Source organism: Podarcis liolepis, assembly GCF_965112155.1.
Source record: "Podarcis liolepis genome assembly, chromosome: 11".
Classification (NCBI taxonomy): Eukaryota; Metazoa; Chordata; class Lepidosauria; order Squamata; family Lacertidae; genus Podarcis; species Podarcis liolepis.
This window is the reverse complement of record NC_139565.1, coordinates 49,492,401-49,519,858: the sequence shown is the minus strand read 5'-3', so window position 1 is coordinate 49,519,858 and position 27,458 is coordinate 49,492,401. Positions and strand designations below refer to the sequence as shown.

Sequence of the window (27,458 nt, the reverse complement as noted above, 5' to 3'; positions counted from 1 at the left end):
TCAAAAGATTCAGCTTTGATAATTCCCCCTTTGTACAATATATTGCACTTACGTGTCTGTTAATGAATGTTAAGAATTTAGAACAAATACAGCTTGAAGGCTTTGCAATTATCAAAAACTGAAGAGCGCCAGAACATGGCAGTCTCTGATGAAATCAGGCAACCATTTACAATTTCCTATTTCTCAAGAAAGTTTAAGAACACTGGGCAACATAAATATCACGTGGGTTCCCACTTACTGCAACCTCCTCTACAGTCTGGTCTGGAGGGTCCCCCTCAACCCTACAGAATCATATTTTGTATGTTGGAAGGGACCTCAAGGGCCATATAGTTCAACCCCTTGCAATGCAGGAATCTCAACGAAAGCATCCATTACAGATGGCCATCCAACCTCTGCTTAAAAACCTCCAAAGAAGGAAAGTCCACCACCTCACAAGGGAGTCTGTTCCACTGTTGAACAGCACCTACTGTCAAAGTTCTTCCTGATGTTTAGTCAGAATCTCCTTTCTTGTAATTGGTTCGGATGGATGAATCCGTAGCAGATTTAGGGGGAGGAAGGGAGGAAAGGGAAGCTGCCACTGTGGAAATCTATTCCATTGGCGGATGGACACCACTGGTTGCCAGTGTTAAATCTATGTGCTGAAAACTAGCATAATCCACTCAGAAAGATAAAGCAAAGTGCATGTTCTCAGTGTATAATGAACGTTAAGTCATTTAATAGATTTTAGTTTTATTTGCAGACTCCACTGTAGTGTTGTAACAAATCACATCTGTGTACCAGAGCATACATCAACAGCCAGATGTAGACCTGAATTACAGCACTGCTATAATATTTAGTTGTTTGAAGGAGACATAAGCATACACTATGGCCACAAATAATTTTCTGCTATTTTCTTTTACAACCTTCAAATTTCCAGAAATATTGGTATCTACGTTCAGGTTGTAGACCTAAAATGAAAGTTATTGAATAATTTTGTAAGGAAATAGCAAAAGGAGCAATCTCACAGGCACTGATATAGCAAACAATTATTTTAATTCAGAGCTACCATACTGATAAGCTCTCTGAAAACAAGTAGCCAGGTCTTTCCCAAAGGGAAAAATGCCCTCTTAATGTTTTCGGCAAAATTTCAGAAATTTATTTTTTGGCCTTGCTATATCAAAGTCAATCATACAAAGACCTAGGCATGAAACCTAAATTGTTACTTTTTTAAAGCCCTTCTATTAAAAACAAAGTCATGCAATTTTTAAAATCAATTATGCAGTTGCTAAAATTGCAGAAAATCCAAACTGTGTATGTTCAGCATTTATACTGCTAATGCATAACTAACAACAAACCTGATTAGAGTAACACAAATCTGTCTTAAGTACACCATTATATCACTAAAGAGACAAATGCCATGGATTTGGCAGAAACATTTAATTGAAAGCACTTAAATAGCAGGATAAGTTTGTGTTAACGCTTCACATTTAGGAGAAATAATATTGCAGACCCACTTTACAAAAAGTGTTCTTCTATAAAATATTAAGTGAAGGACTGTATTTACCATTTTCTAATACAAAGCAACTTACAGCTTGTGTCAATGGTAACTTAAAATTCTAAATAAAAGAGCAAAATACACAAAGCAACTGAAGCACAAAACACTGTATTAAATACAGTGGAATTTAAGTATACATTGTACTACTTAATGTAAAGAAGCGAAAACAAGAATCATACATTAGAAGTTAGAAACTAAACAATGAGGGATCCGCTAGAAGTCAGAATAGTTTCCATTTGTGATCTCTTTCTACCATAATTAGTCTGCACATCCTAAAAAAAATGGTGTGAATGCCACACAAAAAGTAATTTTTCTAACTTTTTTGGATGTATTTAACAGACATTAAGAAAAAAATCAGAGAACAAATGGCCTCTGTTAACACCAAACACAGTTTTCTTTTCTTTTTTTTAAAAGTTATCATAATCTTTCTTGTCTTTCTTCCCCTCAGCTTCAAAGCCATCAACTCCATCACTGTCCCTTCTCCTTTTACGATTGTTGTGAATGTTGAAGCGCTGGTTCATCTGGGGCAAGGGATCCATTCCTAAAACTTTGTGTATTTGACGGAATGCAAGGAGTCTCAATGCAAACTGTGGAGGAGGAAAAAGGTTATCAGAATTATTCAAACTTCCAAAAATAGATGCATGTTCATTTTAGTAAGACACTTTCAAGACCATACGTATGAGTATTTAAAACTCTTCTATATATACCATACAGCTTTACCAAATTTTTGTTAATGATATAGCTTCTGAAAGTTTATTGAAAACAAAATGTTAGTTGTATAGTGAAGCAAAATTGGTCCCTGTATTTCCTCTGCCTTCAGAAGTGAAACTATCTAGAAGAGTGATGGGAACTTCTGCCTCATGGGCCAAATTTGGCCTATCAAACCATTGTCATCCAGCTGCCCCACAGGTGGCTCACATGTGACACTGGTTGTTGGGCAGGTAAAAACATGGCTGCATACTGCAGTTGGAAAGGACTGAAGCACAGAGTTCAATCCTGCTTGGTTTGTGTGTGTAAACCAGATCAGGTGTGTTGATGCACCCAAATCCTACAGGAAGCAGGAATGAATTTGTTGTGCATCAGCTGATGCATGGGGAGTTGAATCCCGCTTGATAACTATCTCCCCCCAACCAACCACCTGTTAATGTTGGTTTGCAGGGTGCGGAGAGATGGATCTGTCCCTCTGGCCAAAAAGGTTCTCCAACCCTGGTCTATAACATGGGTTGGGCTTTTTCCATATGTCACCCTGAATTGTACCTCCCACTATCCCACTAGCCACCATCAATATGGCTCCTGATTTTTATCATTACTTCAACCAGTTTTTAAAAATAGTGAATTTGGTATTATTTTTGACATAGCATTTCCTTTTTCTTCACATCCTTTAAGATGAAAAGCAGTAATTTGTAAAATTGGTAAAAGACCCTGGTAACTCTTCCTCCGCTCCAACAGGGACTAGGGAGGTGGGCTGTGCTGGTTACTGGGTGGGAGTATAATTTTTGTTTCTGTTACTGTGCTGCCAGCGTTGTTATAACTGCTATGGTGGAGGGGCTCTCACACACACACACACATAGAGAGAGGCAGAGAGAGAAAGAGAGAAAGAGAGAGAGACAGAGAGAGAGACAGAGAGAGAGAGAGAGAGAGAGAGAGAGAGAGAGAGAGAGATGTTAATATGATTCCCACTCCCCCTTTTCTATTTCATGATATATTTTTGTGTATGTTCTTCAATGTAAGTTGCCTGGAGACCTGTTAAGTGCCTAGTATGTTTAATACAAAATTAAAATTGAAAACTGAATTAAACTACAGCATATAGGCAGCAAATTCATTTTTCAGATCATGGTTCTTCTTTTTTTTTTTTGGAGTTTGTGTATCACATATTCACTATATTAACTATTTTATGAGAACTTTTCATTACCTGTGCACTTGAAGTAATGTCTTCTCGTTGCTGATCTGTCATTAAAGCAAGTGTATCAAAAGGATCTTTTTCACAGGGATCCAAAAGGCCAGGGCCACCTATAAACAAAAAAGTAAACTTTATTTTCTTTTTCTTTTTACTAATTTCATGAAGATAGTATTATTTCATTCTTCCTATACTGTAACAAAATAATGTGTAAAGTAGACAAACCAATCAGTTTAACACAGTATTTCAAGTGTGGACTATGACTGCTACTTGCCTTTAAGGATAATTCCTGAAGATATACACTCAAACACTCTTCTTAAGGCATCTCCCGGGCTTTGTGGTCCAGTAGCACTGCTAATTGCCTTCTCTACTAATAATTCCATTGCCTAAATAAAACAAAGAGATGTAACAATAAACCACTATCCACACTTTAATTTAAAACACGAAATGTAGAATGCCATCAGCTGGTAAGTAGCACATGATAACTTTATGAGCAATGGATGTCTGTTAACAGTCTTAAAACTTTGCAGCTCAGAAAATATAAGCAAGTTTAAACCAATACAGCAACTGTTGACACCTGCAGAAAGCCTTTTAATAAAAAAAAAGAGTTGCCTAGATCAATTCACACTTCCATGTTTCTCTCAGTGGAGGCCACGATAGAGTCTAATGTTGTTGTTTTTTCATTAAAAATATGCTTAAGCTATAAATGAACAAAGGAAATGAATGCAGGCTGGAATCAGATGCAATCTTGGCATGAAAATGGGGTCCTGCTGCATAAAAGAGTTGTGCTGCAAAAATATGAAAAAGGCTTGGACTGTGAGTTGCCCCTCTGCAGATTTTCACTAATTTCCCCTTTCCCATGTATTCTCCAATGCCCCGTGCCATTCCAGAGAGCCCCCTGATCCTCCATAACAGATGGTGGGGGCAAGGGGCTGGAGAGGGAAATTGGTGAACATTGCCTCCCTTCTGCCAACAGGAGCATCAACCAAGTTCCATTCACATGAAATTAGAATCCAAGCCAAAGGCAACACACACAAATGTTGGCATACAGTTTCAATAGTCAGGGGTATATATGTGATTATCAGATACCACCACCTAGCCTTGGTAATACAAAACAAAACTACAAATCTGCACACTGCAGAGAACTCAGAGGAGTCTCTTAGCCCATACTGGGTGCATATGCAGAGAACTTGGGGGGAAAGAAATAACTGTCTCTCACTTCATACCAGACTTTGAAGATGCTCAGAAAAAACAAGCGAGAAACTCACAGCTTCAGAGGATCTCTGAAGCCTACTGAGAAATAAGGGGCTTATCCGCTGCTCTCCTAAGACTTCTGCACATACCAGGGGCCTTGGGAGTAGCTCAGGGGTGACCATAAAGAATGATCATATCCAAGGCTTGCAAGAATCTGTGGAGCCCTATCAGTAACATGGGCTGGATTCAACTACCCCAGTGTGCTAGCGGAAGCCAGCACAGGGAATCCCTTTAGTACAAGAGTGCTTTCCCTCCATAATCTGCTCTGCAGGGTCAGGAGAACCCCCCAGAAGAGCAAATGGCTGTGGAGGAGATCGTTCCACCTGGACAGCTGAACTGCTTGTTGCTGACGGAATGCCTCTCATAGCAGAACCCTGAATTCCACAGGTGAAGGGCCTGTGTTGTGCATTAGATGCAGAGCTTACAGGGACATCTTCTGTAGAGCCCACACTCCTTGCAAATTTTCATAAATAAAAGGAATGCAAGAGTCATTAGAAAGATCCGGCTCCCCTCAAATTCTTTAAAATTAATACTTATTTTGTGCACTGTTTTGTAATTGCCCCTGAAGGACAGCATTAGCAATTTAAAATATGTTGGCTATATCCAATAGTAGTGTAAGCAAAGGGAAGCTTGCTTAACCAACTTGTTTAATAATTTACAAGCATTTCTATACTGCCAACATTAAGAACAAAATATAAAATTATTATTATTATAAGTGCAAAATCAATACAGCTATTTACCCAGGAATTCCTGGGTGAACAAATAAGTTTTAAGCAGGCACCTAAATGACAATATTGTAGGCACCTGCCTGGTGTTCACTGGGAGTACATTAAAAAAGTGCAGATACTGCCATACTGAAGATTGACAGATGATGAACCACAGGAGAATATAGCAGTGCTAAGAGGGTCTCGTGTGAAAATCCAAGTGACTAGGCTTAGGGTACCCAAGGTATCATATTTTCCCCCTTCTCTTGCTGAATGTCCCATAAACTGCATCTCGAGGGTAAAGGATTCTTCATAAAAAGTGGGGGCACTAGAGGAGGGAGGAATTACCCTAAATCAGGCAGAAATATTTTGTGTCAGTGGGATCTCTGCATATAAAAAGGGAAATATACTTCTTTGGCCCAAATGCCTTAAAAAGACAGAATCAAAATTACGGGAAATACAGATTTACGTAATCAACATGTGTGTCTTGTATAAGCACAAGGAGCTCTTTGGATTGAAGCTATGAGGCATCACAACGGCCTGCAAATAAATCCAGCTGCTTAAGTGAAGTATAAAATTCCAAAGTTGCAAGGATATTCAAAAGAATTTCATGCATAATTCTGAGAACACAGAGAATCGGCAATTAAATATTTGATTGGTTTTTTAATCATTTTTATTGATACTTTAATATTTCTTGTAAATCACTTATAAGTTTCACAACAATCAAATGGTATGTAAACCTTGTTTAAAAAATGAGAATGAGGCCTTCTGGTTCAGAAGCTCTCTCACACGTTTGCCTTATATCATGGTTCTTTAGAGGAAAATGTGTTTCAAAATGTTTTGCTTTGTCCTGTCCTGATATTATGGATACCCTCACTTCTGAAACAAATGAATGCCTTCAAATAAATTTAAGGAAATGAGCACCAGAAATCTCTATTGTCATTTTGGTGTCTGTTGAATATTTCCCTCTTTCAACAAGGCTACTAAGCAGATTATTGTCCTAGTCAGTATCTGTATTGGTTTTGCAACTGTTTTTATGTATGAAATTGTTTTATTGCATTGTGAAATAACTTAAGAGATGCTTCATAGGAAACTATTCATAAATGAAACAAACAAAAAGGACGTACTTACCCAGCTTGGAAAGTCAGACCAAGTGGGAACTCTCTGACAGAGATCACGAAGAATACGTATGATAATGACACACGACTGCAGACCATTAGCTCTAGCCTTGAGGGCAATACAAAATCAAGTTAATCAATCCCAGCACCAATAGAATATAGGCCTCTTAGAGAAGCTAAAACACCACTGTTCAATGGAAGCTCAGACACAGAAAAGAAACAAGCCACATGAAACATTCCAGGAGCTGCCATTTACAGAAGCATTTTATGCCAAGGTTAGTAATTGAGAAGTCAAGGTGCACAGGTTATACAAGACTAATATCCCTTGAATTCCTGCACACTTTGGTTCATTTGTACAGAAAATACAATTACCTTCCTATAATAGAAATACAGGAGTAAAGAGCTAACAAGTAGAGAGACTGAAAGGCTATGGGAATCTGTTTGGTTTCTCTGTCGTACCTTTGCTGGAGTGCAAAGTCACCAAACCAAATAGTTTCTCACCTTTCATTCCCTACACTTAATAAGCTTCAAGAAATAAAGGGTAAAAGTCTTACATCTAACACACAAAGCTTTAAACACACATTCTGTTATTTAAAGCAAAGTTACTCTGCAGCCTTATGGAACACATTACCAATACAAAACATACGATTTCCCCCAGCGAGTCAAGCTTTCAACTTCGCTATCTCGGTGGCCAGAAAAACAAGTTGACGTCAAATTGGCAAGAACGGCATAAAGCAGTTCTTCTATACAGATCTTCCAAGATGAATTAATTTCCCCCATGTCATTTAATTTTATATATGAGTACACATAATAGATATATATACACATATTTACTATGGGCAACCTTTAGTTTTTCCACATAGTTTAACATCCAACCGAACAACTGAACTACTCTCTCTCATAAGGCTACAAGAAGAAAGTAAAATGATGTTCCGAACCTGGAACCACTTAGCGTGGCGTAGAGCAGCCAGAGCGTCAAGGCATTTTTGCCTGTCCAAGACGTCCGGTGGGTCTTTCACCATACCCGAGGTTACATCTAAAATGGATTGAATTGGCAAAATGCAGTGAGGAATGGGTGTTTGACCAGGTGAGCAAGACACTTCCTTAAATTAGCTTCCATGTCACACGTGCCATTTATATTGCAATCCCTATCTCCAATGTATTCGTATTCAGTAGTAATAATCCCTTAATCTGTATGTGGTCATTGAGCCCAATACAAAAGGTAATCAAGAGCATAATGCAAGGTTAGCTCTCAATCTTATTTTTTTTATGTCCATCTATTTGTGAAAAAAATCCTCTGGAAAAATAAATTTCCCCTAAAATTAAAATGTTGAAGGAAGAATGGTTGGACACAGTGCACCAGCACAGGAAACACAAGACAGAAGGAACACAAAAATCCACTTGAATGAAGCAAAAGTTACAACAAACTGTGAGCAAAATCTATTGTGAAGTTCTTCTGTGTGGGCCCCACTGAACTGAATGGGCATTTCTGTTAAGTTCCCATCCATTTTAATGGTGCTTGTGCAGAACAACTTCCCAGTGGATTGTGCCCTGTGTTTGTTGGGACAACTTAAAATGGCCGCATGCTACCTTAGTCTTAGTCCTAGTTAATGGGTCAAAATTCTTCCTGAGCAGTCAAGACCCATGATGTACTAGGATACCTCCCATTAAGGTAAGGTAAAACTATACTTGTAGAAACAATCCAGATTTTTTGGTTTTATGGAGTCTGAAGGGATGTGAAATACTTTGTAAAATTCAAGTCAAGAGCACCTGTACATTTTTGTATTTCTTAAACCCTCTAGGCTCCTATTGCACCAAGGTGCATGCTGTGTATATCCATCCCAATTTCATCCAGGGGTATACCAGAAGAAAACAAGAAAGAGGGGTCTTAAGAGAAGGAAGTAGAGGAAAAATCAAAACCAGGAAAAGCAGAAGCAACAGCAGTGATAGAAAGAACAACACTGCATCTGGTAAATTCTTATTTTCCAAACAAGGCTTTTGTGTCAGTTATAATTACTGCTCCTAAATATGTTGTAACTGCCTGCTGAGCAGCCAAGAGTATTTCTAGATATTTTTTAATTTTCTGCTAATACAAAATTGCTGTTAAAATAAATGTTGAATGCAACTAGACTTTGCCTGGATTATTTAGCAGATGGGACATTAAAATGTAGTCTAATTTAAGCAAACATACTCATAACAGCAAATCAAAGACTCATGGAACACACCAACTAGGAAAAGAACGCAAACCAAGATATTAACAGATTTGGCTTGAAGGTCAGCCATCAATGAAGAGAAACAGGTCAGGAGAATGCAAGCCAGAATTTATATAAATGACACTTCCGCTGTGCACAGAATTATTTCAATTTCATTTAGTATGCTATGCCTGAATTGTACACCTCTCATAGGAAATTCATTTGTTTATGCTTATATTAATATTTTACCAGTGGGATATAAAAGTCTTAAAACATTTTAGCAATGGGATTTATGCCATTTTAACATGGTGAATTTTATGGGCTATACAGATACAGTGAAGTGAAAAATGAGTTACATTAGTGAGAGATTTCAAAGCAAATGAAAGAAGACATTAGGATTATAGATGTATCAAGTGAAAGGAGAGAAAATTTAAGGGAAAAGAGTCAACTGAGGCCAAAGTCAGCAGTACGATTTGATAATTGACACATTTAAAGTTCAGTTCATAGTTCTGACAAAATAGGGAGCGTTTATTCTACTTTATATAGCTTGTGGGAGCAAGCTTTGTTTCATAAAAACTATTTATGCTCTCCTAAAAAATACTTGCAAGAAAATAGCGTGAATGACTCAGTTTAATTATCACTGAAGTCCTGGATTATTATTATTTAAATAATGGTATTAAAACACTTGTATTTCGAAGCACTACTTTTTTAAAAAAAATGATGCAATGATCCAGAGACCCATATACAACTGGCAAGCAAGATTGTGGGTGATCCAGCTCTATTAAGCTGAAATTTGTCATTGACCTCAGTGGGAGATAGAGTGTACCCATTGCGAATCAACCTTGAAGCCATCAGAAGATGCTGAAGCAGCTATAGAAATTGAGAGCTTATCTGGGCTGGATATCCATTTAAAAGACTTTCCTATATGTGGATTTTTGCATAAAGACTCCAAGTGGATTAACCCCTTAAAAACTGGTCCTAAAATTAAATGAATCAGAATTCAAGTGTGCCCTCTTAGCTTCAACCATAGGTTTTTTTTTTAAAGTGCAGATTATTTTTCTTGTATTCTAAAAATAAGGGGTTAATCTTCAATAAGACATGCTGTGTCCACACTATTTCGTTATTAAAAAGTTAACAGGTATGACATGCGCTTTCAATTCCAGGTGTGAATTAAGTATTACCCAGTCAACTGTTTCAAAGCTAGTGTGAACACTGCTTAATTCTAGAGAAGAGAGAGACAAAGACAAGAAGGAAAAAAAGACAAAACACAAAAGTAACAGTAAATGCTAGGACTATGCAACCAAACCCCCTCAAAAATATGGCAGGTGTGACATTGAGCTTTAGAAAACCTTGGTCAAAAATCCTTCCGATGTCTTGGCAGCAATCCCTGACAGGATTCAATTGTCTCTGCTAGAAGGCTTTGGACCGGGGCTAATAAGCTAAGGATAAAAAACATAAACATATACACTTTGCTGAAGAAATACATTCCGCAGCATGGGTTACAGAATCTTTATATCCAGAGCAAATTCTGTAAATTTAACTGTTAAGTGCACAAAACTGTAAAGAAAAAAAATCCTACATGGTTAACAGTTTTGTGTTTACCTTCCCCTTCCCCTTCAGTTTGCAACTGAATAGGATTACATAAGATGTTATTCAACCAGCAAATGAAATACATCTACTTAAAATTGGGTTCTTCCAGCAAAGCCTTCCTTGCCACCTGAATTCAACTCCCAAAAGCCAGCTAGATTCCATCAACCAAGTTAAGACACCGAGCATTAAGAGCTGCAGTTAAGAATATACTTTTTTTTGCAGCACATAAACAATGATCTTTATAAAAGTCTTGTTTCCTGCAATTTGCAGTTAAACCACATATTTCAGAGGTAAACTTTTTCACATATTCATTTTAAGCTGCTCAGTGTCTTGAAGAAATGATTCAAAAATTTTAAAAGCTTTGCTTTCCTCTATTAATATTATCAAACTTAGTATTATCAAACTTAGAATGGCAACTCTAATTAATGTTTGGGTCAGACAAAAAAATTGAGCTTTATTTCCTTTTGAAGTCAGATCATGAAATTAACTGGCACAGTGAAATGGCATCAAGATCGTGTTCAAAATAGTTGTGCAATTTTCTATCCAAATCTTTACGGGTTGCATATAACCAAATGTGATGTCTGACATTCATTCTGTTTGGTAAAGATGAATAAATAAACGGAACTCAGGGCAATCAAGCAAAGTTATCTGTGATTATTTCAGAATTTAAAAGCCAATGGTATTATGTAAATTTAAGCAGTGTTTTAAAAACCAGGAAGAAAAATCCTACGTACATTAATATTCAAGCTTTGTTTTTTTAAGAAAGCTTGCTTCTAGAATAGTTATACTTTTAAAAAATAACATAAGCAATTATTCAAATACTGAAAGCATAATGCTAAGAATTCATTCCACAGCTGTATGTACACAAGCACACTCACTCTACACTAACAAGAACTTAAATAGAGCCTTAATTCCTATGCTTATGTATTCTTAGCCAGCAATACCACTGTGCCTGCAAAAAGTTTATTTTGACCAACACAAGACAAAAGAAAAGAAAGTTCATTTTATCTGACCTCTAAATAGAGCCAACATATTGCAGACATTAAATTATCATGCTTGCTGGCTTAAAAACATTTGTAGCTTTCAAAGAATTATAGAAGAGACCCTAAAGCAACACTGCTGGCACCAGTAGGATCGCACAGGTCATAAATACATATTGAGTTTTAAAGTTCCAACATCTACTTAACTGAACTCAGCTATCACTCTTTACTATAAACACACTGCAAATGTACTGCTTAATTAAGACACTCCAACCTCAATATTAGGAGCTCTTTGTCTTGCACTCCAGTCCAGAAACCAACCTCAAAAAACTGGAAAAAAATACACATCTTGCTCCAAGCAAAGCCAGAATCACTTTGAACTTAAAAATTAACTAAGTGCCATATAAGTCAAGGTTAAGACTGATCCAGTTTCAAACATACAATATAATTTCCTGGTGTAGTTTCTCCCTTAGGGAGGAAGCCTTCTTGATTATCAACTTGCAGGTATTTGAGTGATAAACATTTACTTTTTCCAAAGAAAGACAGGTTTGCACATTTAAAAAAACACCTACATTTTCCAGAAATCTGAGGTTGTTGGTTGCAGTGAATAAGTCTAAAATAGGTTTTGGAAAAACACACAAGACTGCTTGATTTATGAATTGCCATTAAATGTGTATCACATGCCAGCATGTTGCCTTCCAGGATTTAATGTCGTTTATGACAGAATAAATAAGCCAATTAAAATAGAGCATTTTTTAACAGATTCCGAACCTCCATCCCTCATGTTCTCTTCCCGAATCACTGGTGATGTCAACGTGATGGTCACTTGCATTTTAGGTTCCACACAGGAATTCAAAATGATGGATGCTTCTTGTCCTGCACACTTTATTTCATATTTCTCAGGACTTATTACCTAAAGAATGCAAATAAGAAGCTAAATGTTTTCACACAAAAAGGGACTAGTCCAAAATACCCGGAGGTTCATCACAAGTTGCTTGGGAGTTTAGCCAAGGTATCTTGTACTGTACCTTGACTAAATCATGAATTCATACATTAAAGGATAGTAAGATGTGAGAGAGAACTGGCTTACTTGAGTCTGTAACAAATTTACAGTATCCTGGAGGGAAGGAGCAGGTGGCCATTATGAGGTTAAGGCCTTCCCATTGTATATTGGAAGGTTTTAGGATGGGAGAAAGAAAAAATAAAGTTCTGCTTCCCCACTGTGCATGATCCACCCTGCCCCCTGAATGAATATAGCAAAAGTGGGCTAACATTCCTTTCTGGGTAGCCTGGGGGTGTGCCCATTCCAGTTGTGAGAGGACCCAGAGAGAAAAATGGGTCGAGTAACAGGTGCATTTTTTACCTAATTAGCAGGCTAGTTTCTAGACGTACTTTCACACCACTCTCCATTCTCCTTCCAGGCAAGCAAGAAGCACTAGAAGAGTTCAAAGGCACATTCCAACTAATCCAGAATGCAGCAGCTAGACTGGTGACTGGCCGCCGAGACCATATAACACCGGTCTTGAAAGACCTACACTGGCGCCCGCCCTGTGGAATGCCCTCCCATCAGATGTCAAGGAAATAAACAACTATCTGGCTTTTAGAAGACATCTGAAGGCAGCCCTGTTTAGGGAAGTTTTTAATGCTCAATGTTTCATAGTGTTTTTAATATTCTGTTGGGAGCCGTCCAGAGTGGCTGGGAAAACCCAGCCAGATGGGCAAGGTATAAAAAATAAATTTTTATTATTATTACCCTCAAGGGGTGTGAGAAGTAGGGCTAGTGAGGCATGTGGCCCAGGGGAGAGTCCTCAGAGCCAGAGAGGCCTGGAGGGCTTCCTTCAGCCCCCAGGCCTGAGGTCGCTGCACCTGCTATACAAGAATAAAATGCTCAAGTTTGGGGTTGGCAGCCAATCTCCTACCAGTGTTCTTTTGCACTATATAACACAATGTGGAGTTTTAAGGAGATTGGGAAGAGAGGTGTTCTTTTCTTTCTGTCTTCCCCATCCTCAAGGAGTACTAAGGTAAAGGTAAAGGTACCCCTGCCTGTACGGGCCAGTCGTGTCCGACTCTAGGGCTGTGCGCCCATCTCACTTAAGAGGCCGGGAGCCAGCGCTGTCCGGAGACACTTCCGGGTCACGTGGCCAGCGTGACGAAGCTGCTCTGGCGAGCCAGCACCAGAGCAGCACACGGAAACGCCGTTTACCTTCCCGCTATAAAGCGATACCTATTTATCTACTTGCACTTAGGGGTGCTTTTGAACGGCTAGGTGGGCAGGAGCTGGGACCGAAAGACGGGAGCTCACCCCGCCGCGGGGATTCGAACCGCCGACCATACGATTGGCAAGTCCTAGGCACTGAGGTTTTACCCACAGCGCCACCCGCGTCCCTAAGGAGTACTACAAGGCTCTTATTCCAGCCTTCCTACAGCCGTGAATTGGCTAGGAGCATTCCTCTTACAGGATGGCAGTGCAGCTATGCATTGCAGGCTGAGCACATATACCTGTATTTAGAAAATAGCTCATTACTAGTCCACCTACTTGAAAGTAAATTACAACAGAGGAAATTTGACTGGCAGAGCCCCAGTTCAATCTTTTATGAAAAATACCAAATGTTTTCAAGACCATACATACGGCAAGTTGTTTGGGCAGATTTTCAGCAATGCGACTCAGCAATGTCTTAGTAGGTTTCTCAGCACACAGCAAGACAAGGTTGACATTTCGGTCTCCTCGGAGCAGCAAACCCTTCGCCAACACTCCCACTCGTAAGACTCCTTTCAAAGCCCTGCGCAAAAATGAAGTCTTGGTGAGAAGCAGATGTTTCAAGGGCCAAAGCACTCAAAGAAAACAAGTCTAATGCAGGGAGAGCCCTTCACGTGCAACACACTACCCTAAACCCCCGTGAGGACGGTGTGCATTCTGTCATTCTCTACGTACATCATAGTGTACATTTTAACTCTATGCGGAAAGCACAAAGTTTTGAAAAAAAGATCCAGACAGTAAAGAGGTGCAATGAAAAGTTTGGCATTTCTCACACTGGGTGGAGTTCTGGGCTAGTCCTTCTCTACCCTAAACGGCCTCGGTCCAGTATATCTGAAGGAGCGTCTCCACCCCCATTGTTCTGCCCAGACACTGAGGTCCGGCACCGAGGGCCTTCTGGCGGTTCCCTCACTGCGAGAAGCCAAGTTACAGGGAACCAGGCAGAGGGCCTTCTCGGTAGTGGCACCCTCCCTGTGGAATGCCCTCCCACCAGATATCAAAGAGAACAACAACTACCAGACTTTTAGAAGACATCTGAAGGCAGCCCTGTTTAGGGAAGCTTTTAATGTTTGATCTATTACAGTATTTTAATTTATTTTTTTTAAGCCGCCCAGATGGGCGGGGTATAAATAAATTATTATTATTATTATTACCATCAGCAAGAGGATAAAGCCTCAGCCAAGGAAAAGTAGTCTGAAGTGCTGCTAAGAATCTATTGCACAGCTGAAGGACTTTTTCATATGAACAAAGTGCAGCTGCTGCTGAAAGAATGCAGTTCCTAGTTGCTTCTGGAGAATGCCTGCTAAGCAAACAACTTTCATTGGTGAAAATAAGGGATCCATTATTCTGATAACAGAATCCATTATTTCTGGGCACAGAAATTTAAGAAATTGGCATGAAGTAGGGCAAATGCTCCATTTTGTCTTTGTCCCTCTCCAAGCAAAATGATTGCAGGCAACAATGGCAATAAAACATACCTGTCTTTACCGCCCTCTTTTTTATCATCTCCTTCCTTGCTCTTGTTTTTTTCATTGTCAGTCATGTTATCAGATACAAGTTTCAGTGCACGCTCAGTGATAGAAACTATTTTCTGTACTGCCTGGAGTTCCTCTTCAGTTGGATAGATAGCAGCATGTTTGGTCATTACGTAACGGTCATCTGAAGAATCTGGTCGACGAAGAGGCTGAATGCAGAAAGTGGATTTTAAAAATCAGATACATTTTATGTTTTCCTGCTTTCTATTCTTTGCTATTTTATTAAAATTATCAAGTTCCCCCCCATAAAGTGCATTAAGAGAGCTCACATAAAGAAAACAAGATCTTAAAAAAATGTAAATTAAGAATTGGTTGGCATCAAAACCACACACCAGGGATAAAGAAAGGCTCTCCCTGCTCTGGAAAATAAATGGGGTGATACAGACCAAGACTTAGGAAGGCTTTCAAAGTTTTACTATTATTTGTTACAGATTACATCAAATTCAAAAGATATGTAAAGATACAGGAATCTGAATCTCAACTGGTCACACTGTAAGAGAATCCTTATTTAGTTACCTTGTCTGAGTTTAAAAATTAAGATGGGGCAAATAAAGGAAAGAGCTTGATTCTCTTTTTAGGTCCGAAACGCCTTGTAATCACTGGGGGGGGGGGCCACTTTTTGACACTGTAAGCTATGGTCCTGAACCGCAAGGGACCAAATACCATAAATAAAGAAATGGAAATGGAAACAAAAGACTGCAGTCACATATGTTATTCCTTCCTTCATTTGGCGGGGCTCTGGTTAAGACTTGATGGTGGAATAAGTGTCCTGATAACGCATGTAATATGATGGTGCCATCATGATGGCTCTAGATTTCACAGTTGGTTAGCAGAAGCCAATGCTTAGCTACTAAGCCTAGGCATAATTTGCAGACCTGATTGACTTACTAGGTTCCCCCCACCCCCAGTCTGTGGCACCAAATACATCAGGAGGAGAGAGACTATGCAAACATTACTCACAGCTGGTCCCTGGGGCTGTGGTGGCATTCCTGGTCTAACACCAAGTAGTCCAAGAGGTCCTGGAGGTCCATGAGGATATCCTCCATCAGGTATTCTGTGGCGGTCATCCCAATGATGCTGCTCTTCTTCCATCCTCCTCCAGTACATGTCCTCCTCATAGCGTCTAAGTATATGAATTAAATCACATATGCTTTCAGTTGTTGCAGAAATACCTTTTATTGACGTTATGTTCAATAATTCAGGTCCCGCCAAAATTAATTTTTGGAACTTCAAATGTTAAAAAAGATATTGGATGCTGCAGGTTCAGTAATTCTGTATTCGCTACAGAATTCATAGTAGGATCTGGATTACACCCATAAAAAGCCATTCTTACTCTTTATAAATATTTTCTATGCCTGCTATCAATTATTTATTTAAAGGTAAAATTAATCCAGGTTTTCCAAGGCAAGCATTCATAGGAATATAGTTACACAGAATGGAAACTAATTCAGGTTTACAAAATGTACACTGGTCGCTATTTAAGTCTACATGTTACCTCATTTCCATTCTCCACCGTTCCTCCTCTTCACGTCTTCTCCAATATTCTTCTTTCTGCATCTGCTTCCTCATCTTTTCTTCCTGGATCTTTCTTGCCCGGATGCTCGGCTTCACTTCTACTTGCAAGTCTGGGTTTACTTTTTTCTGTTGTAGAGAAGGAGAATTTTTATTTTATTTTCATGTAAGATTTATTCCCTGTGGTCAGATCCAATTATTTTCACCAAGACAAAGCAAAAACTGCAAAGCAGTCAGAGACACAATCCTTCATATTAAAAAACATTATGAAGAGCAAACAGTAAGCTACAGTATCATCCCTCCTCATACAATACTTTCACTTGCAATACATATAAGTAGCTTAATATGTGGAGCAAACACTATATGGCTACCATAGTTCAGCTGGGGGAGGGAACAGTTGGTGCTCAAAATAGATGTACTACCTGCTTAGGTTTCATCCTAGAAGAGACCAAGTAAAACTCAATCACCATCAGATTTACTGAAAGAGACAGAACTAGACCATTTACGCTGCTACAGTCACCTTATATTGTAATCTATGCCGCCTTCCTTTTAAATGCATCTCCTTGGCATTAGGATCATTAAAACTGCATTCACAAAGTTTGCAGTGGAAACGAATAACCTTCCCTTCATCATTCCGTACCTTAAAAATAAAGAAAGATCAGTATAAAAATGGTTATTTAACACAATTTGGTTTCATAAATAAACTGAACTGATTTTTGTCAATTTTTCACACAAAGACATTTTCTGGCATAAGATCTATGCAACAGTGGAGACAGAGAACCTGTATTAACCAGCTATAGCAGACTTCCATTAGGTTTAAAAAAAACACAACTTTGACCCAAATATCTATTCTTACCTTTGCTATTGTCTAATATCAAAGTTGAATTACCTGTTTTCCAAGTTAATTGTTGTGTTCCAGATCAAGTGCAAAGCTTTTTGTTTCTCATAGCCAACAAAGCACTTCTACCCATGCGAGCACCTCTTTCAGAAATCTAGATCTATCCTGGCAAATGCCTCTGCTAGAGACACAGCTGCTAAAACACCTCCTTAAGTAAGGTAACTTGCCACTCCAACCCCCCTTGGATTTTTCTGGAGAAAGTTTGCAAAAGTTCTACTTTGGAACACTATGTTGAGGCACTATTCTCAATCGCTGAAGAACACTCTATTACTCCAAAATACCATTCTATAGATGTCCTTTCACTGTTAAAATCTTTTCTAAACACCAGAGCAAGCACAGTAACTACTAAGGTGTTTTGAATCGGGCTGCCTTTAAGGCAGTTTGGAAGCTACAGTCCAGAGCAAGGGTCAGCAAGGTTTATCTTGCCTGGGCCGGATCAGTCCCGCGGAGATCGCTTCATGGGCTAGATCGCGCACGTGATTTTCAGTGTCTGCACATGTGCAGACGCATTTTGGGGCATCTGCGTTTGCACAGGTGTGATTTCTGGCGCCAAGGAAGCAAGTCCCCGCGCCACGCCACTTTAGCATAGCACGCGAGCGGGCACTTCAGTTTGGGGGCGGCTCATGGGCCGGTCAAACGACCCCCATGGGCTGCTTCCGGCCTATGGGCCTTAGGTTGCCGACCCCTGATCCAGAGCATAGTGACTAGAATTTTGAACAGAGCAAACTGTGTAGGATATTGATCCTGAAAGATCTACACCCTGCATGTAACGCTTGTCCTGAAAGATCTACAGGGGTTAGCTATGCATTTCTAGGCTCGCTTCAAAATGCTGATTATGACCTTGAAAACCCTACAGTAAGATTGGAGAACTAGATCCCGGATGGGGAACTTCCTAGTGGAACTCTCTGTCAGCAAGCCCTGCTTGCAAAGGAACAATTGGGAACTCAAGGCAAATAAACACTGTACTTTTAAAGCAAATACAATGCACACTTAAGCTATATGACTTCTCCCAAAGAATCCTGAGAACTGTACTTCCCCTCTACAGAGACAAATTCCCAGTACCCATAACAAACCAGTTTCCAGGATTTATTGGGGAAAGCCAAGTACTTTAAATATGCATTTGATGCTTTGAATTTATGGTGTGGATTTGCCCCTCACTTTAAGCTCCTGATTGTTCCTTTGGAGTCATGTCCTTACCTGCCTCTCATCTGCTGTCACATATGTAACACATGTGGCAGCTGGCCATGGTCTGGGGGAAAGGGTTTCAAAGGCCTAATCAGAACCTGTGTTAGACCTATGAGACACCCCCCCCCCAACACAATATGGGACCTGGATGCTTGAAAGAATGTCCATCTATCCTGCCCTGAGCCTCAGATCTTCTGAGGAAGGTCACTTGTGAGTGTCTCTGCCATTTAAGGTCAGTAGCTATTAAATTTACAATGTTCTCAAATTTTGCCCCATCTGTGAAGCTCCCAGCAGAGGCATTTAACTCCTTTTCTTTCCTGATGGCTTTCAGGAAACAGACAAAAACCACTTTATTTCAGAGTGCTTACATCTGAATTCATTAAACAAATAAGTTGGAGAACTGTTGGTTTAATTCTTAACTGTCTGAATTTTGATGAGGTATTCCAAGGTGATATTTCAGATTTGTTAAAAATGCTATTTATTGTAAATCATTCAGAACTATGCTATCAAGCAATACACTATTCCCTAAAACTACATTTGCTCTGAGCACATTTTCAGAGCAGCATGCAGGGAAAAACAATAGTTAGGAAAGTTAAGAATCCTCACTAAGTGGAAGGCTACTGCATGTTCATCTCTTGTCTTTCCTTTTACTGAGTGAAAGCTGACACTCAGTAATGCTGTGAATGCAAAAGCACAAATTCATCAGTAATACTGATGGCACACTACAGTGTAGGTGCAACTGTGCAACATATCAACACACTATATTGATGTAACCACTGTTCCAGATTTGCAAAATTTCAAAATCAGTGTCAATGCTTGATTCCCACTACCTGTTCCTTTGGAGCTGGAACTCTGAACAGTCAGTTTTAAAGGACACTCCATGTCCTCAGTGATCAGAATTGTTAAGACAGTCTCAGTATTCACACTCTAGTTTACCTGAAGACAAAGGCTGTGAAGTCAGCAGCAATGCTATTAGTAAAAAGGTAAACCATTAGGTCCAGTCGTGACCGACTCTGGTGTTGCGGCGCTCATCTCGCTTTATTGGCCGAGGGAGCCAGCGTACAGCTTCCGGTCATGTGGCCAGCATGACTAAGCTGCTTCTGGTGAACCAGAGCAGTGCACAGAAACGCCGTACTCCACTGCAAATTCTTTCATAGACAAAATAGTCAAGTAGTTGCCTCACACAGAGACATGAAGCTAATTTAATTATCAGCATGATTTCACACTTCTGAGCCATATAAAGTAATCTAACACATTAATTCAGCAGTTTTGTTTAATTGCATTTAATGAACATAGTTTTTGAATGAATACCTCTTCGACGTAGTCATGACCCACTGGTTGGACCTCACTTTGCAAAGCAGCGAGAGCTGTAGATGTTACTGATTCAGCAGACATATCTGGCTTAATTTCCTGTGTTTGCACTGCAGCAATAGAAGGAGTAGTTTTTATATTTTCTACTGCTTTTAATTCATCCACTTTGCTTCCTGTTGTCTGTAGCTTGTTACCACCTAATATGAAACATTTCACAAGTGAATATTAATTTTCATTACATTTTCAAGTCACATTTCTTGCCACAACCAAGGGGATGCTGGCCTACTGCTTAAAAACCTGGATATTCTGTAAATAATAAACAAGCAAGCAAACCATAGCACAATACTGTAGCATTTTCCTCAAAGAACAGGTAACAAAAATGTTCAACAGTTAAAATAAATAAAATACAAGTTCAAATAAACTGTATGGTTTGTTTTAATAATGACAGCATGGCCCGGGACATTCAAGAGGACAGGATAATTGGGTGCAAGACATGAACATGCTGAGCCTTGACCAAACAAAACTCTATGACAGCTATTGAAAATGCATTGTTCATACAACATTAGGAGTTGTGTTCCATGGTAGCCCCATGTTCAGTATTGTAATCTCTAATAAAAGGCGTGTTGGAGCAGAGAAGTGTTGATATAATACTTTCCTAAACCATTTGAGTAGCAGTTTGTGTGCATGAGACAAACATTGCCATGAGAGAGACAGTGCTTAGAACTGCAAACAGATGCTTGGTTTGATGGGCTTCATGCAGCCAAGCAGAGAGAAAATTATAATTTCCAGTAGCTGTTAAAATCATAGCAGACACTCATTTTAAACCTGTTCTTGCATAAGCTTATTTAGTGTATCTTGCTGAACTTCTCACTAAAATACTTCAGTACTTACCAACAAAGTTAATTTTGGGTGTGGATATTTTCTTTACAGCAACATTAGCTGGAACTATTGTTGCCTTGTTGTTGGATGTTGTGCTAAGTAGCACATTGGCGGAAGGAGTAAGAATTTTCACTGCCAAAGATGAAACGGAAGAATTCACAGTGCTGCTGTTAGTTGCAATGTTTGAAGAGACAGCAGTTGGTTTGGAAGCAGATGTTGCAGAAGTAGCCTGGGTCACGACGTTTGGTTCGGTTGAAGGAATGGGTTTGCCAAGTTTAGTATGAAGCTTAACCACCTAGAACCAACAATGAAGAAAGTTAATAGCAGAATCTACAAAACTGTTCCAACGTCTATTTAGAATCCTGTCTGTACTTCTAAGAGCATGAAAGTTTAAGTTTCAAGGGACCTTCAAAAGAATTCACAGAATTAATGAGGGGAAACTTAATGGAGTCTAATACACATATGAAATACTGCATGAAACTGCACCCCAGCCACACCCACCTGCCCCACAACTGATGTACTCCCAACTCTTCCTCTGCAAGAGGTACTAACATTCAGTGCCTTTTACATTTGGCACCATTCTGACACTGCCTCTGTTGTCACCTTCAGAGACACCAAAAGAGGCTCTAGTGCATAAAGATCTGATTGTGTCCATGTTGGTAGCTAGTACATGGGACACTATGTAGAGATGTGTGTTTGCAGATTCTTTAATGTGTTGTAGCTCAGTTGGTTAGAGTGGTGCTGATAATGCTAAGATTGCAGGTTTTGATCCCTGTAGGGGACAGCTGTATATTCCTGCATTGCAGGAGGTTCGATCAGTTGATCCTCAAGGCCCCTTCCAACTCTATGATTCAGATCAGAGACTTATCATTCTCTCTCCTCTCTCTCCCTCACTCCAAATGAAAGCCATATTCTGATAGGCTCAATTCAGGAGCTCCAAGTGCAACCAAACCCTGCCTAAGGTGGGGCTCACATTTACTGCTGAATGAAGCCCTCGCTTGAATTAAAGCCATAGCTATAAAGGACAAATTGAGAGCACAATTCATTCATTTGAGGCTGAATTACCTAAAGGCATACTGTGTAAGGTAACTGAAAGGTGGGCAGTCTCAGCTTTCTATCAAATGTGATGAATTTTGCCTGCCTGTCAGACCATTCATTTTGTCCAGGGTGGGACACTAACTGGGTATAAAAGCTGAGAAATAGGAAGACAGAGGAAGGAGAGGCTTACTTTTTGATGTTTCGCTCCACGAATATGAGCAGCATAAGCATCAGCTCCTGTGCAAGACACATCACAGAGTTCACAACGCAGCTGGTTCTGAGTCCCACGAGCAGATGAACTGTTGCTGGTTGTGTTCTGTGATGCTTTCAATGCTGCTTCTTTCTTTTTATGTTTCTGTCCCTCCAAATGTTCTTTGTAAGTCTGTTTAAATCACCACATGAATAACAGGATACTTTAGTTCATTTATCATATTATTCTGTTCATTGAAAAGCAAAGTGCAAGAGATAACCAACATGAAGCTGATTTGCTGCTGAAATGTATGCAGAAAATACATTCCTCCACATAATTATACAGTACAGTCGTATCTTGGAAGTCAAATGGAGTAAGTTTCGGAAGTCCGTTCGACTTCTAAAATGTTTGAAAACCAAAGTGCAATTGGAATATTTTAAACTGAAATAACCCTGTAGCCAAAAACTTATTGACCTTCCCTGAATATTTGGCATATACTAATTGTTTCATTTTACGAAGCAATTAAGTTCATAATCAGAAAGCAGCAATACCTGTGGTCCAGCACAGCTGATCTTACAAACATCACAATAGTGGATCTGGGGTGGTTTGGGAGGCTGTTTTGGTTTCAACTGTTTATTTTGGAATGGTGCCTTTTTCGTGAAGGTGGTCCCTGTCCAGGCGGCTGTCGCAGCAGCAGCAGCAGCTGCCGCCGCCGCCTGTTTCTGCTGCTGCTGCTGCTGTTGATAGTAAGATGATGCAGCTGAATATACTGCAGCCTCATAGCCGGAATACGATGTACCTTTAAATGATCAAAAAAAGTTGTAAGTTATAAGCACGTTAAAGTTTGAAAATCTAAATGTAATAAATGCACAGTGCACACCAGTGTCACTTAATTAAGGAGGATTTCAGCATTAACATAGATGCACAAAACTTAAAAGTAAAACCAATATTCTCAATCTGTATATCCAAGCAATGCTACACAGCCAGAAAAGAGGAGTTTATTTCAAGTTTAAAAAGCAATTTTCTTCTGGTGGAGCAATGCCAACATCCACAAACATACAGCAAACCTGTACAATCAGTCCAACATAGATCTGTAAGGCATCACCTTGTGCCTGAAAAGGTTGATGATACCTGCTCTACACCAACAGTCTGCCATCAAGACTCTTTTTCACCTGTTCTAAAGAGTCTGAATTTGTAATCCTACCATTACTTCAGAGTAAATCCAACTGGCCGTAGTTGACTTACTTCTGAGTAAACCTGCACACAATCAGCACATTTGACAAAGCGAAAGTTCCCAAGAAGTAATTTGAGTACAGAACCTGTCTTTGAAAAATCTAGACATGTTCAGCACAGCATTTGTACCTTTGATCTTACAAAGGCATCTAAATAGTCATTTCTAGCCTCCAATATCCTTTCTTCAAGCAATACTCACCAGAATAAGTAACTGCTGTTGTACTGTATGTAGCACTTTGGGTATACGAGGGAACAACGGTAGCTGCTGCTGCAACTGGTTGCACAGTGGAAGATACAGGATATATGGAGAAAGTGGTAGTAGCTGGGCTTGGAGTGGCTGGTTTTATGGCTGTCACTTGACGAGTTTGCTGGGCTTGAGTATACTGAGTTGCTCCTTGGCTATAGCCGGCTTTTGGAGCTAATTAAGACAAAAGAGCAAAATTACATGAATCTTTTAATAATCATGTAAAAAATTGTAATTTAAAAACCAATTTCATTTAATTTTTTCACTTTATCTTATTATTGAATAAGGCAGACAATATGGGAATAAATCTCACCCTACAGTTTAAGCTCTGCACTTGGAACTTCTATTATAAAATTACTACTATCACTATAATAATGGGATCGGCACCTTAAAGCTTGTGCTTTTACTTTCAGTGCAACAACACTTAAACTAACATGTTTACCTCCACATTCTTTGAACACACATAATAGTGGCTAAACCGAAGACAATGATAAAAAAATTAATTGCAATGTATGCTTATTCAACATTCCTATCTAATATTTTATCCACCGATTTATATGAAAAAAAATTCCCACCAACATCTGGTTTAATGAAAAGAGGTGATTAGCTCCCAGTTAGAATGGGGCTCCATTATAAAACGCACCATACAGATATGTCCAGAAAATAAACTAATTTGAGTTATACCAAATAAACTCTCTCGTTAAAAGCTGTTAACTCCCCGCCCCCGTTACTCTGCAACAATTTAAAGCATCTCCTTTCCTATTTCCTTCACACATAGCAGTTTGCTCCCCATCTGCGTAGACTAGTTGTAAAACAGTGCCAAGCCACATGAGGCTACATATGCACAAGAGCATACATTAGAGTGACACTCTCAAAAGCTTTGACCTTTATTTGTGGCAGTCACAAAAAAGGTTGTTCTTCAAAGGTTGTTCTGAACTTAAAAGTTCAGAATGGCCAAATGTTTTACCTAGGAAGCAGACCCTCTAAGTCCTAAGAAGATAAAATATGGCATGCACTCTGTGATGCAGTCATGTTAGAATCTTCCTTTGAATAAAGCAGTTAAATGAGCATTTAGAAGCTAGGGGATTGTTAATATTCGCATATCTGGGCCCTAACTGCTTTACAAATACTAACTTAACCACCGAACAGTTAACCATTGAAAACCAAGCTATTAACAAACTATTTTATTTACTAGATTCTGAGCATCTGCAGATGGTAACACATTTGTGAACTATATCACAACAAAAAAGCTGGAGTTCTCTTTAAAGCTTGCAACTCACCTGTTTGGTAATACGATTCAGCCACAGAAGGCTGTGGCTGGGCAGCAGCTGCCACTGCAGCTGCAGTGGCTGTGGGTTGTTGATAGTATTGCTTGCTGTCATAAGCTACAGCTGGGGCAGTAGATCTAACATATGAATAGGTGTCCTTAAGAAGCATGGGAGTGGGGGAGAAAACACATGGACATTAGTTTTTCCATTAAACATATGGACTATTACTGAATTATTTTGATTATTCTAATTAATCAGACTTTAAAATAGTAGAAACATTCTACAGAATTGATAAGCTACATTTTTGAGGCTCAAACTATGTATTTTTTGCCTAAGATTGCTAGATTAAATGAAGCTAGTACTGGACATCTTGCATTAAAGAAACAAATGTTAATGTCCTGTTAAGCAGCCTTTCCCCCTACATTTTTAAAAAAATGCTGTATCACCATCACTTTACCCACAAGACACCAAGCACAAACCTCTACATTAGGCTGGAGAACCCCCAGTGTTCTCATAATTTATCTCATAAAAAGTTTTCCCCAGACCAGGTGCCATATGTGACATCAAGTGCGGAGCAGGTAGAGATGCTGATAGATTGTTGTGAAACTGAGCTCTCTTTGGGATACAACTGCCTTTTATCTCAGGTTGTGTATAATAATCTACTAATATCTCACATATGTTGTAGCCTGCAGGCATGTACAGTGCTAAATAATTAAAAGTTCTGCAGCATGCTGATGAGGTGGTTATGCTACAGTTAATAATTTGCTAGGAATGTTCAGTGGCTAATAATTACTTAAATTATTGTTACTTTCCACATTAAGTAATGTTTTACATATTTCTTCCCCTAGGTGTTATAGTGCTATCCTCAGGTTTTTAAAAATATATTTGACTGTGTGATGATCAAGCTAAAGGGGAAAAAAGATTTCTGTACTGTCTTACCAAACATATGGGTGCATGGAAGTACCACTGAAGGCATCTACAACAGCAGTAGCACAGGAAGTCCCCCAACAGGCCATTCCATGGGCAGATGGAGCTGAGCCAGTCCAGGATGTGCTGGATCTTAACCCAGACCCACTGTTGTTACTGGACTTGATTTATCTTGATCACTGCACCAACGTCAGGCTGGCACAGCAATTTGCCTGTCCCCATGCCCCCTGCCAGCATGAGTGACAGGGCTGAAGATGTGGCGGTAGATCTGCTACCCTATTACATTTCACCGTTACTCAGTCAGGGTCTGTTCTGTGAATAACTGACCTAAACTACAGAACAGTTATACATGCACATTCTTACTCTATATTTAACATATTCTATGGCCCATCATGTTTTAGAAGGTAAAAGACTCAATTTCACAAGTATTATGGTTTATCCATTAAGTACCTGGTAATTTTGTGTAGTGACTGGAGGTGGCGGCGGGGGAGCTTCTTGCTGTCTCTGTGTATAACCATAGTCTGTTGCTGTATGTGCCGTTGGGTAACCTCCATAGGCTGCCGCTGTTGCAGCAGCTGCAACGGCCACTGGTGCAGGCCTTGCAACTGCAACCGTTGCTGCTGCTGGGGCATAGGCAGCAGTAACTGTGTGTGCAGCTACAGGAGCCTGATGGACAGTGTAGCTTGCAACTGTAGTTGGATGGGAATAGGCTACACCTGAAGCTGGCTGCTGGCTGTAATAGAAAGACAAACACAAGAAATATGATGATGTTGTAATGAAGCCAGATGCCTAATAGCAAAGCTGCTTAAATTGTCCAAGTTTAAGGGTAGCTAAAAAAAAAGGCTAAACTAAGTCTGAAACACAAGCACAGTGACCAAGAGTTTAAATAAGTCGTGGAATTCCCATTTCTCAAAACCTTTCAATGGGGCCTTTCACTTTTATGATCTTGGAAAAGCTCAGTTGCGCAAACATCTGGCAAACGTCACAAGGTTAGCAAAATCGGCACTGAACATTAATGTTACTCTAAAGCAAAATAATTTAGAGCACAATCCTATGCATGTATACTCATCAGATGTAAATCTCACCAGGAGTTAATTGCCAGGAAAGTGCACAGGATTGCATCCTTAACCAATGAACCATTTTTAACAAAATATAATTTTGAGAGAATGTTTTTTGATGTAAAACAAACTTACATAAACCAGAAGTGGAGAACCTCCAACCCACAGGCCAAACCTTCCCTACCAGGAATCTCCATTTGGTTCCGATGTAGTTTGGGGCAAACCACATGCTTGAAATCCTTTTGCAAGCAACCTTACAGTGCTCTCTGAACCCCTGATGTTTGAACGTTTAGAGAGGGCTGTTTGCAAAAGGGCTTTCGAATTGCCCACACTGTGCTTTAAAGTCCGAAAACCAGGGCTTCAAACCAGCGTAACCTAATGACAGTGCGACATCAGTTGATTTGACAGGTAGGGACATACTGGCTAGAAATGCTTACCCACACCTGCTTTAAAGACATGTATAGATCAGTCAGGTACTTGGTTTTATAGCTATAGTACATCTAAGAAAACTACGATCTCACAACCTCCATATAAAACAACTACTGTGGAGTAAATGCTTCCAAACACTCTGCAGTGCAATAGAACCAAAGAAACAGAGTCAGATATAGATTCCTAGAATGCTCCCAGGAAATGGAAAGCCTCAAAAAAGCACACCTG

At 39.5% G+C, this 27,458-nt stretch overlaps 1 protein-coding gene and 1 long non-coding RNA gene across 5 annotated transcripts in view; one reads left to right on the top strand and one right to left on the bottom strand.

The window, feature by feature from the left end:
* Positions 1–712: 712 nt before the first annotated feature.
* The window catches only part of ZFR (zinc finger RNA binding protein), a 33,427-nt gene continuing 6,681 nt past the window's right edge, over positions 713–27,458 (bottom strand). Inside the window, exons 3-20 of one of the 3 annotated variants that reach the window (XM_083465790.1) lie at positions 26,194–26,476; positions 24,829–24,973; positions 23,504–23,722; positions 22,623–22,870; positions 22,072–22,263; positions 20,856–21,138; positions 19,965–20,161; positions 17,091–17,210; positions 16,554–16,699; positions 16,019–16,181; positions 15,002–15,207; positions 13,899–14,049; positions 12,041–12,182; positions 7,446–7,543; positions 6,521–6,616; positions 3,706–3,817; positions 3,447–3,544; positions 713–2,121 (exon numbers count right to left, since the gene is read on the bottom strand). In XM_083465790.1, coding sequence (XP_083321916.1) covers positions 1,942–2,121; positions 3,447–3,544; positions 3,706–3,817; positions 6,521–6,616; positions 7,446–7,543; positions 12,041–12,182; positions 13,899–14,049; positions 15,002–15,207; positions 16,019–16,181; positions 16,554–16,699; positions 17,091–17,210; positions 19,965–20,161; positions 20,856–21,138; positions 22,072–22,263; positions 22,623–22,870; positions 23,504–23,722; positions 24,829–24,973; positions 26,194–26,476 — 3,079 coding nt within the window. In that variant the 3' untranslated portion in view covers positions 713–1,941. Of the gene's footprint in view, positions 2,122–3,446; positions 3,545–3,705; positions 3,818–6,520; positions 6,617–7,445; positions 7,544–12,040; positions 13,286–13,665; positions 14,050–15,001; positions 15,208–16,018; positions 16,182–16,553; positions 16,700–17,090; positions 17,211–19,964; positions 20,162–20,855; positions 21,139–22,071; positions 22,264–22,622; positions 22,871–23,503; positions 23,723–24,828; positions 24,974–26,193; positions 26,477–27,458 lie in introns of all 3 variants that reach the window. The other 2 variants (XR_014517236.1, XR_014517237.1) reach the window with 2 other exon arrangements.
* LOC310689092 lies at positions 2,007–9,406 on the top strand. 2 transcript variants are annotated; one of them, XR_014517304.1, is made up of 2 exons: positions 2,007–2,139; positions 8,310–9,406. It is a non-coding gene; the product is annotated as an uncharacterized lncRNA (long non-coding RNA). The 2 variants fall into 2 exon arrangements; XR_014517305.1 differs by lacking the exon at positions 2,007–2,139 and adding an exon at positions 7,465–7,594.